Genomic DNA, 15312 nt, shown 5'->3' on the forward strand with positions numbered 1-15312 from the left:
TCACAGACATGATTAGGCATGATGGGAATTGTAGTTCCTGAACAACTGGAGGGCCGTAGTTTGAGGACCCCTGGTTTAACTGCTCTCAAACAGGAATGCATAAATAAATGGATCTAAATGAACTGAAATGGATCCCTGCTGAACTGGCCAAAATTTTGATCTCTCTAAGCCCAGCTTTATTCACAAGTCTGCTGAAGACATCTCACTACAAGAGTTTTTTTTAAAGAGGATGGGGATTAAAGTGTACAGTATGTGTACAGTACGTATAGCCAAAACTTTTTTTTTATATGGAAGGTAAGAGTTAGAGCCCCTGTCAGATTGTTATTGCCCTCTGTGTCTTGATATTGTTACCAGGACTGAAAGTGAGGGAAAATCCAAAATTCTGAGTTGTCAACAGAACATGAATTGAGGAGAAATATTCCAGTGGAGCTACTTGTCCCAGTGACAACTTTCACTGATATTGTAGAGATTTACTTCCACTTCCTGTTGTGTCTCTGGGACACGTGGTTAAGGAAAACCTCCACAACTGAACACAAACTGCACAAAATAAACCAACAGGGGTTATAAAAGTTTTGCCTATACATAAGCTTTAATGTAGTCTAACATCGCCCCCACACAACCGAACCATTAGTTTTGCTGGGCTTTCCCTTTAAAACCAGATTAGTAAATGATTAGTAAATCTTCCTATCATATTAGCTTACTCAAACACATAGTTCAGAAACTCATACTTCTTTCCCTTGATGTCGAATATACAATATGTGCATAAAACATTGCTGCTTAACCATTCAAAAGCTATTTAATAAAGTGAAAGTTGATTTACTCTCCCTGCAAACCAAACCTGATTTTTAAGAGAACTGTACAATGTGTGATTAGGATCTCATTTTATTGCACTGTCGTTTATCTTTGGGTTTTAATAAAACTTCAGAGTAATGCTGGGTAATGCTTTAAAGTCCATAAATGCTCAATTTGTATGAAAAAATTTTAATCTGGCTAATGTTAACAGACAGAAAGCTCTGCAATGATTTAGAAGATGAAACACTGGCTTGCTTTTTAAGCAGTTTAACTGCAGTATTAGCAGCCACTATTTTATTCTATAAGAGCAAAACCAGACAAATATTTAGTACAATTCTCCCAAAACAGACTCCTAGCGTGTACAGAAATGAAGTGATATTAAAATAAAATGAACCTTTCAGGAAAAATAATATATTGTCCCAGAGGATGCACCTATCATTTTGTAGTGTGCAGCATGTTACCAGGAACTGCTGGAGGTTTGAAATTTAAAGCGAACCTTCACTGAAAAGTAAAAGTATTGCTCATCCTCCACCTTCCCCAGTATCTAAAAAATCTGCAGTGTTTTTCTTCAGGGAACAAGTACTTCTTTTGACAGGTACATGCTTCCACTTTCACCAATCCTTGCCTAGGAGAGGATGATGTCTGTTTATCCTTCCCTCCTCCCACCCGCAACCTCCTGGGACATGTCACACCTCCCAGGAAGATGTGGAACCTAGTCTTACTTGCACATGCACAGTTGGGAGCAAGCTGACATCAGGAAATCACAGACAGCTCCCACATCCAAAATGATGTTACTGGGGATCTGTAGCCTGGCGAAGATTCTGCTCTGGTAAAGACAGTGCTGGAACTCCTGGGCTGGTAAGTACCTGTTTGTTAAAAGCCACCTGCTATGGTATTTGTAGCTGCTGACCTTTACATTTTTTTACAACAGGAGTGATGTTCCTCTTTAATCACTTACTGATTGCCAGATGTATATATGCAGCCTGTTAGCAAGTGGTTATACCAAGATCATAGCTGCGGCTGCAATAGTTTTCTTTTTTACAGCCAATGATCAGATATCTAGTGAAAGTGATCTAGGTGGCTTTTCAGCCGCCCAATTATTTTTACAGTACTGAGAAGGCCCCCACATAACATCTGTGCATCCCCGTATGTGTAAACACGATACAGCATGGGGCACGGATGTACTCGCCCCATGGGAACAAGGCCTTTGTGTGTGTTTGATAAACGGCTGTGCCAATATTATGCATCATAAAAATTTGCAAAAAGCACTATTTTATTTTACAGGTCCTCTGCTTTCAACAAAATAATGCTGATTTTACCATGTGTGTGAAAAGGTAAAAAATTGCACTGGACAGCAAGTGGTTAAAGACAGCTTCTTCTGAGTGAGAACTGGTACATATTTTCTGAGAACATAACAGAACAGGACCATTTCACACTGTAAAATTAAACAAATAGGAACAGGAAAAAAACCTGCAAGGTAATCAATCACAGGTAACAATTCCTGTCTCACTGCCAACAATGCTCACCACTACTGCTGCAGAGTTTTATCTGCAGATGCTTGCTTGCAGAAGAGGACTTTGTGCTTCCAGATTTCAATATATAAAAAAAATAAAGAGTATTTCCAATTTTGCAGCCACATTGGGATAACACTTCCTTTATTTTTGTTACATTGTTCTCTTTCACACAGCATAACTTAAAGTGAAACTTCACTCTCCCAATCAGCAGTGATTATTTTTAATACTTGTGCTGCTAACATTAGTAAATAGATAGGAAAGTATATCATATTAACTTGTTTTAAACTTTTTTTTTACATTTCTTCAGTTACTTACTGGTTTCTTGCCTAGGCAAATGATGTCATACATCCCAGGAGTCTTCATGAGGGGAGGAGAGGAGGAGTTTTCTTTCATAGCTAAGCACACTCTTCTGCATGCATGCTTGAGCAAAGGGCAGATGGATTCCAGGAAGTAAATGCTAAATGAATCACTTGCCCTTATTTAAGATGGCCACGGAAAAAAATGCTAGGGGGTTGTTTTTCAAAGTGATTTCTCAACAAAATAAAGCATGGAGACATGAATAGAAGGGGGAGTTTGTTTTGAATTTTAAAAATGAATTAAATATTGTTTTTGGTTTGTGGTGCTCAGTTGTAGTGAAGAGCCGCTTTTAGAAGAAATATTTAAAAACTGCTGCTTACCATTTTAAATGCTCTTTTTGGATTCACTAGCACTGAAAATTCTTACTTAGTTCTTTTGGCTTATGAGGTCCCGAGGAGTTGTGTTTGCCATAGTTGACCCTCTCTGTACTGTGCTGACAGATCTCCTTATCAGATGTAAACTGGATTTTAACACTGCCTGTCCTAACAAAGTTAAAGATTTAGACCCCTCTGCTGATCCCCACTGAGCAGGTGGATCACAGGTCCGTGTCCGCTTCGCTATGCAGAGCGGACATAGACACAGCCGGCTCTCTTCTATAGGGTGGTCAGGAAGAAACGTTTCCATCCGATTGTCATTCGATCCGCTGAACAGATGGCGAATGTATTGCCATACGTCTATATTTAGCAGAGTTTATCGGATCGGATGCCCAGTGGGTGTCAGCGGACATCCGACGCTCAATAGAGAACAGTAGGTGGTCCGAACAGGTCCCCCTCAATAATTGAAAGATGGAAATTGATCGGTCTGCTGGTGTGAAAGGGGCCTTAGAAGTTGTACTTCTCTGCAGTATGTTAATAAGGGGAAACTTAACTCTGTCCTTGGGACAGAGTCACGCTGACATTGTTCAGAAAAGCTTGGAGGTAGCCATGTGGCCATCTCCTGAGAAACCTAAACAATAAAGAACATTGTTCTTAATTATATGTACTGTATTTATTTTTTAGGTATGCTTTGTGAATTGGAACACATAAACATATAGTGGGTTTTCCTCACATTGCTTCCTTAAGAAAGATCTCAGCAATGGTGCAACTAAAAACTAACTTTCCTATCTATTTACTAATGTTAGCAGCACAAGTATTAAAAATAATCACTGCTGATTGGGAGAGTGAAGTTTCACTTTAAGTTATGCTGTGTGAAAGAGAACAATGTAACAAAAATAAAGGAAGTGTTATCCCAATGTGGCTGCAAAATTGGAAATACTCTTTATTTTTTTTATATATTGAAATCTGGAAGCACAAAAGTCCTCTTCTGCAAGCAAGCATCTGCAGATAAAACTCTGCAGCAGTAGTGGTGAGCATTGTTGGCAATGAGACAGGAAGATGCTGTCTTAGCCTGTGTTTGATCTACGATGGTTTTGCACATGTGATCAGCTATGACACCTACCATTTGATGGCTTGACAGTTTGGTTGAAAGATAACTTAAGCACATGTCATGCCTTGAATGTAACGGTTTTGGGAAACCAGTCAATGGGTGGGTCTAGTTCCACTTTAAGGTCCTATCACCAATATGTTGCTACATCCCACAAAATTAAACCCAAACCCTCTACAAATGGATGTTACAAGGACACCTCTAGGAGAGTGTAGGGATACACATACTGTGCTGTTCCCAGATGCATATTAACTGTTCCCAAGCCTCCCAAAGCTAACTCTTCCAAAAGCTGACCTTTTTTTTCTAATAGCAATAGTAAAGAACTACAGAGGAGCAGCATATGGTTTAAAGAGCATGTCTCCTTGATGCAGGATCGAATCGCAGCTGTCCTGCCCCTGGTATGAGAACATATGGAGAGAGCCCAAGAGACCCAGAGGAGGGTCTATGATCGGGGGGTGCCAAGGTCCGTATTTTCAGCCCCGGGTTCCTACGGCGGAAAGTAAGTTCCTAGCCAAGTGGCAGGGTCCCTTTGAGGTTGTCGAAAGGGTGGGGGAGGTAAACTATAAAGTCTACCAGCCAGGGAAAAGGAAACTACACCAAATTTATCATGTGAATCTCTTAAAGCCCTGGAAGGACAGAGAGACTTTACTTGCTACATCCCCGCCTCCAACAGACTGGGTACCGGTGACACCTGACATCCCAATAATGGATTCCCTGTTCGTGGCACAACAAAGTGACGTTAGCGCGTTTGTGTACAAAAATAGAGACTTTTTCTCCCCCTTACCCAGACTGACCAACGTAATCCAGCATGACATAGTGACGGAACCAGGGGTTCGCATAAATGTAAAGCCATATATAATCCCAGAGGCTAGGCGAGAGGCAGTCACAAAGGAAATCAAAAATATGAGTTGGACGTGACAGAAGAGTCCCACAGTGAGTGGTCGAGCCCCATAGTGCTGGTCCCAAAACCTGATGGTACTATCAGGTTTTGTAACGACTTTAGGAAACTCAACAGTGTGTCTAAGTTTGATGCGTACCCGATGCCTCGGGTCGACGAACTCGTGGACAGGTTGAAAGAAAGGAAAGTGAAGTAGATATGGCGCTATTCTATTGTGTTGTGTATTTGATTACATACTGGTAAACATAAATACAGTGTAAAAATTTTTTTGTGAATGTTCGCTAATGCATTTAAACGTGCACTGAATCCCTTATATTGACCGTGATGCGTGAACTTTAACAATATTCCATACGTGATTAACCACTTCAGCCCTGGAAGGTTTTACCTCCTTCCTGACCAGAGCACTTTTTACAATTTGGCACTGCGTCGCTTTAACTGCTAATTGCGTGGTCATGCAATGTTGTACCCAAACGAAATTTGCGTCCTTTTCTTCCCACAAATAGAGCTTTCTTTTGATGGTATTTGATCACCTCTACGGTTTTTATTTTTTGCGCTATAAACTGAAAAAACTGAAAATTTTGAAAAAAAATTATATTTTCAACTTTTTGTTATAAAAAAAATCAAATAAACTCAATTTTAGTCATACATGTAGGCCAAAATGTATTCGGCCACATATCTTTGGTAAAAAAAAAAGTAAATAAGCGTATATTTATTGGTTTGCGCAGAAGTTATAGCGTCTACAAACTAGGGTACATTTTCTGGAATTTACGCAGCTTTTAGTTTATGACTGCCTATCTCAATTCTTGAGGTGCTAAAATGGCAGGGCAGTACAACCCCCCCCCCCCTCCACATGACCCCATTTTGGAAAGTAGACACCCCAAGGAAATTGCTGAGATGCATATTGAGCCTATTGAATATTTTATTTTTTTATCCCAAGTGATTGAATAATGACTTAAAAAGAAAAAATATTTTACAAAAAGTTGTCACTAAATGATATATTGCTCACACATGCCATGGTTATATGCGGAATTACACCCCAAAATACATTTTGCTGCTTCTCCTGAGTACGGGGATACCACATGTGTGGGACTTCTTGGGAGCCTAGTCGCGTACGGGGCCCCGAAAACCAAGCACCGCCTTCAGGATTTCTAAGGGCGTAAATTTTTGATTTCACTCCTCACTACCTATCCCAGTTTTGAAGGCCATAAAATGCTAAGATGGCACCCCCCCCCCCCCCAATGACCCCATTTTGGAAAGTAGACACCCCAAGCTATTTGCTGAGAGGCATGTTGAGTCCATGGATTATTTTATATTTTGCCACAAGTTGCGGGAAAATGACAAACTTTTTTTTTTTTTGCACAAAGTTATCATTAAATGATATATTGCTCACACAGGTGATGGGCATATGTGGAATTGCACCCCAAAAAAACATTCTGCTGCTTCTCCTGAGTACGGTGATACCACATGTGTGGGACTTTTTGGGAGCCTAGCCGCGTATGGGGCCCCAAAAACTGAGCACCGCCTTCAGGATTTCTAAGGGCGTAAATTTTTGATTTCACTCCTCACTACCTATCACAGTTTTGAAGGCCATAAAATGCTAAGATGGCAAAAAAAAACCCCCAAATGACCCCATTTTGGAAAGTAGACACCCCAAACTATTTGCTGAGAGGCATGGTGAGTATTTTGCAGCTCTCATTTGATTTTGAAAATGAAGAAAGAAAAGAAAAATGTATTATTATTTTTTTTTTCAATTTTCAAAACTTTGTGACAAAAAGCGAGGTCTGCAAAATAGTCACCATACCTCTCAGCAAATAGCTTGAGGTGTCTAATTTCCAAAATGGGGTCATTTGGGGGGGGGGTGCCATCTGGGCATTCCATGGCCTTTTGAAACTGTGATAGGCAGTGAGGCGTGAAATCAAAAATTTACACCCTTAAAAACCCTGCAGGTGGTGCTTAGTTTTCAGGGTCCTGTACGCGGCTAGGCTCCCAAAAAGTCTCACACATGTGGTATCCCCGTAATCAGGAGAAGCAACAGAATGTAATTTCACATATGCCCATGGCATGTTTGAGCAATATATCATTTAGTGACAACTTTGTGCAAAAAAAAAAAAAATGTGTCTTTTCCCCGCAACTTGTGTCACAATATAAAATATTCCATGGACTTGACATGCTTCTCAGCAAATAGCTTGGGGTGTCTACTTTCCAAAATGGGTTCATTTGGGGGGGTTTTGAACTGTCCTGGCATTTTATGTACAACATTTAGAAGCTTATGTCTCACATCACCCACTCTTCTAACCACTTGATGACAAAGCCCTTTCTGACACTTTTTGTTTACATGAAAAAATATTTTTTTTTGCAAGAAAATTACTTTCAACCCCCAAACATTATATATTTTTTTAAAGCAAAGGCCCTACAGATTAAAATGGTGGGTGTTTCATTTTTTTTTTTTTCACACAGTATTTGCACAGCGATTTTTCAAAAGCATTTCTTTGGGAAAAAACACACTTTTTTTATTTTTAATGCACTAAAACACACTATATTGCCCAAATGTTTGATGAAATAAAAAAGATGATCTTAGGCCAAGTACATGGATACCAAACGTGCACACAAACGTGCAGTGGCGACAAACTACATACATTTTTAAAAGCCTTTACAGGTTACCACTTTAGATTTACAGAGGAGGTCTACTGCTAAAACTACTTCTCTCGATCTGACCTTCGCCTTCGCGGTGATACCTCACATGCATGGTGCAACTGCTGTTTACATTTGACGTCAGACCGACGCTTGCGTTCGCCTTTGCGCGAGAGCAGGGGGGAACAGGGGTGCTTTTTTTTTTTTTTATTATTTTTTTTTTTGCTTTTTTATCTTATTTTTAAACTGTTCCTTTAATTTTTTTATCATTTTTATTGTTATCTCAGGGAATGTAAATATCCCCTATGAGAGCAATAAGTAGTGACAGGTACTCTTTTTTGAAAAAAATGGGGTCTATTAGACCCTAGATCTTTCCTCTGCCCTCAAAGCATCTGACCACACCAAGATCGGTGTGATAAAATGCTTTCCCAATTTCCCAATGGCGCTGTTTACATCCGGCGAAATCTAAGTCATGAAATGCTTCCGGTTTCTTAGACCATAGAGATCATTGGAGCCATTCTGGTCTCTGATCAGCTCTATGGTCAGCTGGCCGAATCACCGGCTGCATTCTCGGGTTCCCTGTTAGGACAAGAGAGCCAGAGAAAACCATGGAAGACGGTGGGAGGGGGGGGAAATTCCCTCCCACTGCTTGTAAAAGCAGTCTAGAGGCCAATTAGCAGCTAGGATTGCTTTTACATGAAAGCCGACCGCTGGCTGAAAAGAATGATACCAAGATGATACCTAAACCTGCAGGCATCATTCTGGTAGAACCACTCAAAGTTCAGCAACATACCAGTACGTTGCTGGTCCTTGTTGGGCATATATTATAATCTTTTTTTTCATGCAGCCTGTGGGCCGAACGAAAAAAAGAGATTGATCGGTAGGTATGCCCACCATTAGAATACCTCCCTTCATCCACCCACTTCTAATGATGGGCATACATTAACCATTTATACATGCCGAATCATGGGGGCATCCGCCCCAAATATTAGGAGCAAATCGCTCCTCCGCCTCTGCTGCCCCCATGCTTCGGCATATATGCTCTTTTTTAAACTGTGGAGGTGAAATCACCTCCGACAGCGCTGGAGTCACGGCTTTATGTATCCTGGGAGCAAACGCTGTTGCTGTCAAGATAAATAAATCCGCGCTGCAACTGAATGGCGTACCTGCTAAGCAAATGATGGTTAACAATAAAACAAAGTAACATTACAGTATAACAGTAAGACTTACCATACCTGCAAAGCAAATACAAAAAAAAACATAGTAAAAAATAAAACATTTTTTAACGCAACCTGTGCCTAAAATATATATATGCCGAAGCATGGGGGCATCCACCCGCAAAAGGTAGGAGCAAATCGCTCCTCCGCCCCTGCTGCCCCCATATATGCTGAAGTATGTAACTGTGGTGGTAAAATCACCTCCGACAGCGCTGGAGTCACGGCTTTATGTATCGTGGGAGCAAACGCTGTTACTGTCAAGATAAATAAATCCGCGCTGCAGCTGAATGGCGTACCTGAAAACAAAAAAATGGTTAACAATAAAACACAGTAAACAGTAAAGTATAAAAAAATTACATACGTTAAGAGCAAACATGATAAAACATAACAATAAAACATTGCAGAATAAAATACAGTAAAAAATAGCAGAACAATAGAGAGAGAATAGAGAGAGAGAGAGAGAGAGAGAGAGAACAATAAAACGACAACTATTTTTGTTTTTTTTATTTTTTATTTTTTGTGTATTTTTTTTTTTTACATTTTTTTTATAACTGTAACTTTTGTAACTGTAACCGGTTCCAGGTTTGGGTCTCTCAAAATGCGATGTCAACTTGGGAGACCCTGTGAAAGTGTGCTTAGTCTGTGCAATGCTGTACCCTACGCTAAAACTCAATTAGTGTATAGTAGCGCTCAAAACATTCACCAATACAAAGACCAGGATTGTCAGGACAGGAGGAACAATAATAACGGGTGTCACGCCTATATCCGCGCTTTCTGCAGACACAACATTTTCTTTGGGGGGCTCGTTGGGTAGGGGTACGCGGGAGAACATAAGGAAAACGCCTCTCATGCAGCCACCTTACTGCATTTGGATTGGGAAGGTGAGGTGGAGCACCGTCTGGAAACAGAAGGGCTCTGACGATCTCTTCCTGGAATTTAAGGAAGGATACAGTCCGTCCTGAAGCTCTGTATAGCACATGAGCGTTCAGCAAAGCCAATTGAAATAAGTATACAGACACTTTTTTATACCAGCGACTGGCCTTACGGGCAAATAGGTACGGCACCAACAACTAGTCGTTGAGGTCCAGCCCTCCCATATTTTGGTTATATTCGTGGACACAGAGGGGTTTCTCCACAACACCAGTCGCCATAGTAATTTGGACTGTCATGTCTGCATAAAGGGAGGTAAGAATGAAAACATTCTTATTATCCCTTCACTTCATAGCGAGCAAATTATTACACTGCAGGCAGGCTCTCTCCCCCAGCCGAAGACGGGAATCTACAAGCCGCTGGGGAAAGCCCAGACGATTAGGTCGCACGGTGCCACATGCTCCAATCTGATGATCAAAAAGGTGACTAAAAAGTGACACACTCGTATAATAATTGTCCACATATAAGTGGTACCCCTTTCCGAATAAGGGTGACACCAAGTCCCACACAATCTTACCAGTGCTTCCTATGTAGTCAGGGCAGTTTGTCGGCTCTACGTGGCTATCTTTTCCCTCGTAAACCATAAAACTACATGTATAGCCTGTGGCCCTGTCACAGAGCTTATACATCTTGACCCTGTATCTGGCACGCTTGCTGGGAAGGTACTGTTTGAATGACAAGCGGCCAGAAAACTTAATCAGGGACTAATCAACACAGACAACTTGATGGGGAGTAAACAAGTCTGCAAAACGTTGGTTGAAGTGGTTTACGAGGGGCTGAATTTTGTAGAGCCAATCGTATCCAGGGTCTCCACGAGGACAACAGAGTTCATTGTTGTTGAATTGCATGAACCGCAAAATCTGCTCGTATCGTGCCCTGGCCATGGAAGCAGAGAACACGGACATATGGTGAATTGGGTCAGTGGACCAATATGACCGCAACTCACTCTTTTTGGTTATGCCCATGAGGAGGGAAAAGCCCAGAAAGATCTTAAATTCGGAAACCGTAATTGGTTTCCAATCTCTAGCAAGGGAGGACTGGGAAATAGTGGCGATGTGTTGACCAGCGTACAAATTGCTTTGGTCCACAATAGATCTATAGAGATCTTCAGTGAATAAAAATCAAGTGACGTAAAATCAACTGTTTCCACATGAATGCCGGGTTGGCCAGTGAATGGGGGAAGTACGGGTGCTGCAGTGGTGGGTTCCCAATTAGGATTGGCGAATGCAGCAGGAAGGGCACCATGGGCACGACGGGCCTGTGTTCGTCTTCTTGGTGGCAGCGGGACACTACTTGTGCTTGCCACTTCGCCAGCTTGAACTGGGACTCGCCACGTCACCAAGTGTTACTGCAGTGCTGGATGTACGACCAGGGTGTACTAGGCCACTGGTGCTTGCCAGTTCACCAGAAGGAATAGCGACGCTAGTACATCTCTGCTCCATACGAGGGACCTGCGGTTCCTGCACCTCAACAACAGCAGAAGATTGGGGTCTGGTACGCCTGACCTTGGCAGGGACCACCACGCCATCGTCAGAGCTGTCATGGAGCCGCTGCTGTCTACAGGTTCGTATTCTGAGCCTGAATCTGACAGATGAGTGACTTCCTCTTCACTATCTGTCATGCTCAGAAATGTGTAGGCCTCTTCACTAGTGTACCTTCGATTTGCCATTTTGGGCAATAAATTTAGTGGTACACTAGCGAGACTCACAGTCAAAAAAGCTCCTGACTGTTAGCGACTGTATCAAAACGCTACCAAAAAACTGTTAGCGATCGCAGGGATCAGGCCTGACTCTGCGAACGCTGCAGTTATGTGTGTTTAGTAAGTGACAGTGATCGATCGATACTGCACTTGGGTGGGGTGGGCTGGGCTGGGCGGAGGGGCTAAACGCCGGTGCTAGCAGGTATCTGGGCTGATCCCGCTAACACTGCGTTTTTGGGAACCCTAAACTGCTGGGGACATTAGTATAGATCTGATCAGATCAGATATTGATCTGTTCAGATACTATACCACTAAGGGAGGTGTATGCTGTGTGCGTGGGGGTTAGTGGTACTGGCACTAACCTGACGCAGACCCTATCTGACCCTAAAACTTAACTTATATCACCGCCGGGCGATTAGGGGGTTAAACCTTTATTAGGTAATAAACGGCGGGTGCCCTGAAACTATAATAAACAAACTAACTAACCTGCGTCACCTGTAACAGTCAAGCTCCAAAATAATGCAGATGCCCTCTCCCGCATGCACTGTATGCTTGGGACAATTGCTCAGCTGCAGGGGCTTGAGCAGAGGGGGAGGATGGTATGCGAGGTAAGGTCATCGATAATCGGTATATTTCACCTCGCATTAGTTCTTTTGTAAGAGACTGAACTGGAATCCGGCCCGGGTTTTTCCAGCCTCTGTGGCAGGCTTGATTCCGGTGTTGTGGTCCACTTGAGTCCAAGCTCAGGTGGACTTTAAATTACCAGGAAGAGAGCACAGCAGGGCTCTGGCCTGAGACTCAGAAGGGGATCTGAGAGAAAGGAGCTCTGTTTGGATTGAAACAAAAAGGTTTGCTTTACCTGATGTTTTGTGGGTGACGGGGACCAGCCCCACACCATATAGAGAGCAGTCTACTGTTTAGTTTAGCGCCAGACGGCAAGAATTTACTTTACTATTTTTGTTTATTTTTATGACTTTGCAAACCATTTGTAAATAAAGCTGGCAACCTGCCAGATTTTAAAGAAACTGCTTGTACGCTGGCCTTCATTTCGAGAAAAGGTGATCCCCAAGAGCTAATCTCCCACAACTGTTACAGATCTAGCTAAGGACTTGTTTGTGGACCAGTTCTTTATGTTTACATTATTAAAGTTTTTTTGTTGATAATTCTATGTGTGTGTCTGTTTTTTGAGATGTTGGGGCGAAGAGCAAAATTGCATTGGGGGGATGGGGCCCAAAAAAAATGTTTGCCCAGGGTCTAAACCATATGAAAGGTGGCCCTGGTGAGTGCGGGAAAAGAGGCGGGGGGGGGGGCATGAGTTGGAGCACCAGCACAATGCATGAGTTTTGTACACACGGCATTGAAGCACTTTTAAAGAGCACTTGTCACTTTTATTTGTTAATCAATTTTGAATTGACTTATCGAATCCGAGGATATATTTTTGCACGTTTATGAACTTATATTATATGAATTGCCTTTTTCATGTATTTAGTGTGTGTATATACACCAATGAAGAATTTATTTCTAACACAGATTTATGGTTTACAACATTTGACACTTATTTGTTATTTAATTGGTAATTAATGTGGATGTTCAAACACACAGGGCTATATTGAGTTTTTTATTTTTATTTTTGCAAATTAATATACTCAAACTATCTCACAAAACAGCGCAATAACCACTACTCAATTTTATCAAACTGAAACTCTATCAAGGTAGTTGTTTTTAGTGGAGGCAGCAGCTTTCTACATATTGTGACAGAACTTATATAGCCATTGTGTGGAATCATCTCAATGTGCTACTTCTTGTAAGACCACCACATATTCAGTGTCTAGATCTTATAGAAATCTGAGAATTTGTATTTTCCTAGCATGGCTCCCTATTAACCTTCCTTTCTTTCTGCAGAACACAATCTCTGATCACTCTTTGCCCTTACCAATAAGCTGCACACTCTACAAAATTAAACCAAAACCCTCTGCAAACTGATGTTAAAAGGGCAACTTTAGGAGACCTTAGGGACACTTGTGATGTTCTTAGATGTGTGTGAACTGCTGTGCCTCCCAAGTCATATGACTCTGTCTAAGCTGCTAACAGGTAAAAAAAAAAAAAAGTGTCAGCGCCTAGAGGTCCCTGGAAATTCCTACAGTCCCCTCCTTTACAAATTAATGTCCATTCTGAATTAGCAAAGCTTTAAAAATTCTTGGTAGTTTTGAAACCTGCTTAACCCTTCCTGCCTCATCTCAGTGGTGAGCCAATAGGAATATGTGGGAGGCAGGAGGGAGAGGGCTAGCTTTATTACCAACAGAAAGGGTCAGAGCTTTCCCAAATCCAAACATCCCAGCATTCAAGAGTAGTTGGGGGTTTGCAGCTGATTGAAAGTATGGCATGTGTGCTTTATAATCGATTGTCACAAAAATTAATAAAAAAAGATGCTTAGTCACTGTAAAAAAACAATAACCATACTCCTTAGCATAAAATCAAAGTTAGATAAGGCAATGGACATGGACAGGAAAGAAAAACTTGTTCACAGTCAAACAATGGTTTGGGACACTCTTGATGCATATACCTGAATCTGTAAATTCTGATCTCAATGTGCCATTTCTTGTAAGACCACCACATGTCCAGTATCTATAGCTTATAATACAGCTGATCATTTGTATTTTTCTAGCACGGTTCTCTACTCACTTTTTGGGCAGATCACAAGAACACTCACTGCAATATTTGCACTTATCTTTAATATTTTTTCCTTCATTAGTAATGTGGGAATTAATTCCAGTCTCTGCATACCAAGGGTCACCTCCACAAGATACTTAGCTGTAACTCCAAAAATGTAGAGGTCCTTTTAGGCTGCTACCAGTATGGTCAGCTTTTATATCCAGTGCCATTTGCTGACCTTACTAATGGGCAATCATAACTTTTCATAAAATCTCCATTCCATTCTGCAGGGGCAGGACAAATAAGCAGTATCAGATATAGGTACATTAGATAAAAGGGTCGGCAACTCTGTTTCATAGTAATGTGGCAGTCAGTATGTGTACCTGCTACCAGTATAGCAGGCCAACCCCTTGGATGGAGCAACCAAAACCCAGCTGTAATTGTTATACTAAAATTTGGAGAATGAAATCTAATACTTGACTGTTTGCTCTGAGAGGCACCAAAGACTGTTTTCACACTGCATTTATAAATCATTCAGAGATCTGTTTAAGTGCATGGATGGAATAATATTGAATTTATTTAACTTTTAGATGTCTGTATGTAATGTGCATTTGTAGACATTTTATTTTACTTTGGGGCTGATATAGCCTTTTACCTATATTGAGAGCAAAATACATTTATGATGATTTATGTTTTACTGTTATCCTAGAATATGTTACAGTAAGGATCAATGAATAAGCATATTGTTTGTACCTGATGAATCATAAAAAACATGCGAAACGAGTTGACCATTGTGTATAGTAAACAAACAACATGTGACTGATGAAACATCTATGCCTAATTTATGATGTACACCATATTCTTTTCATCAGAGGATTTTTTTTTTAATATGGAAAGTGTCTTTTACTGTACAAACACATTTTGATATTTTAGTAATTTTTTTATGTTATTTTGGTAATACGTCCCAGGGTGCTGTGGCGAGAAGTTCTATATGTAATTTCTGAAGTACTAAGGACTGACGAAGGACATACCTGGGTATAAACTTGAGCTGTATGCTGAAGGATGACTGAGCCTGAATGAAACCAGTCTTTGGAAGCAGCTCCATGTGATTTCTTAGTTCTTTGCACACTTCAAACTTTAAACGAAGGGCAGTTGTTGCTCTGAAAATCAGACACAAGAATTTGATATACTATTACACAT

At 41.1% G+C, this 15312-nt stretch overlaps 1 protein-coding gene across 1 annotated transcript in view; it reads right to left on the minus strand.

Moving 5' to 3' along the window:
* CFAP74 (cilia and flagella associated protein 74) overlaps positions 1-15312 on the minus strand; it is a gene marked incomplete in the record, with an annotated part of 325669 nt that overhangs the window by 168405 nt on the left and 141952 nt on the right. The window contains 1 exon segment of the mRNA XM_073602977.1: positions 15144-15272. Within this exon segment, the coding sequence (XP_073459078.1) occupies positions 15144-15272 (129 nt within the window).

This window comes from Aquarana catesbeiana, linkage group LG10 (assembly GCF_042186555.1).
Source record: "Aquarana catesbeiana isolate 2022-GZ linkage group LG10, ASM4218655v1, whole genome shotgun sequence".
NCBI classification, from domain to species: domain Eukaryota; kingdom Metazoa; phylum Chordata; class Amphibia; order Anura; family Ranidae; genus Aquarana; species Aquarana catesbeiana.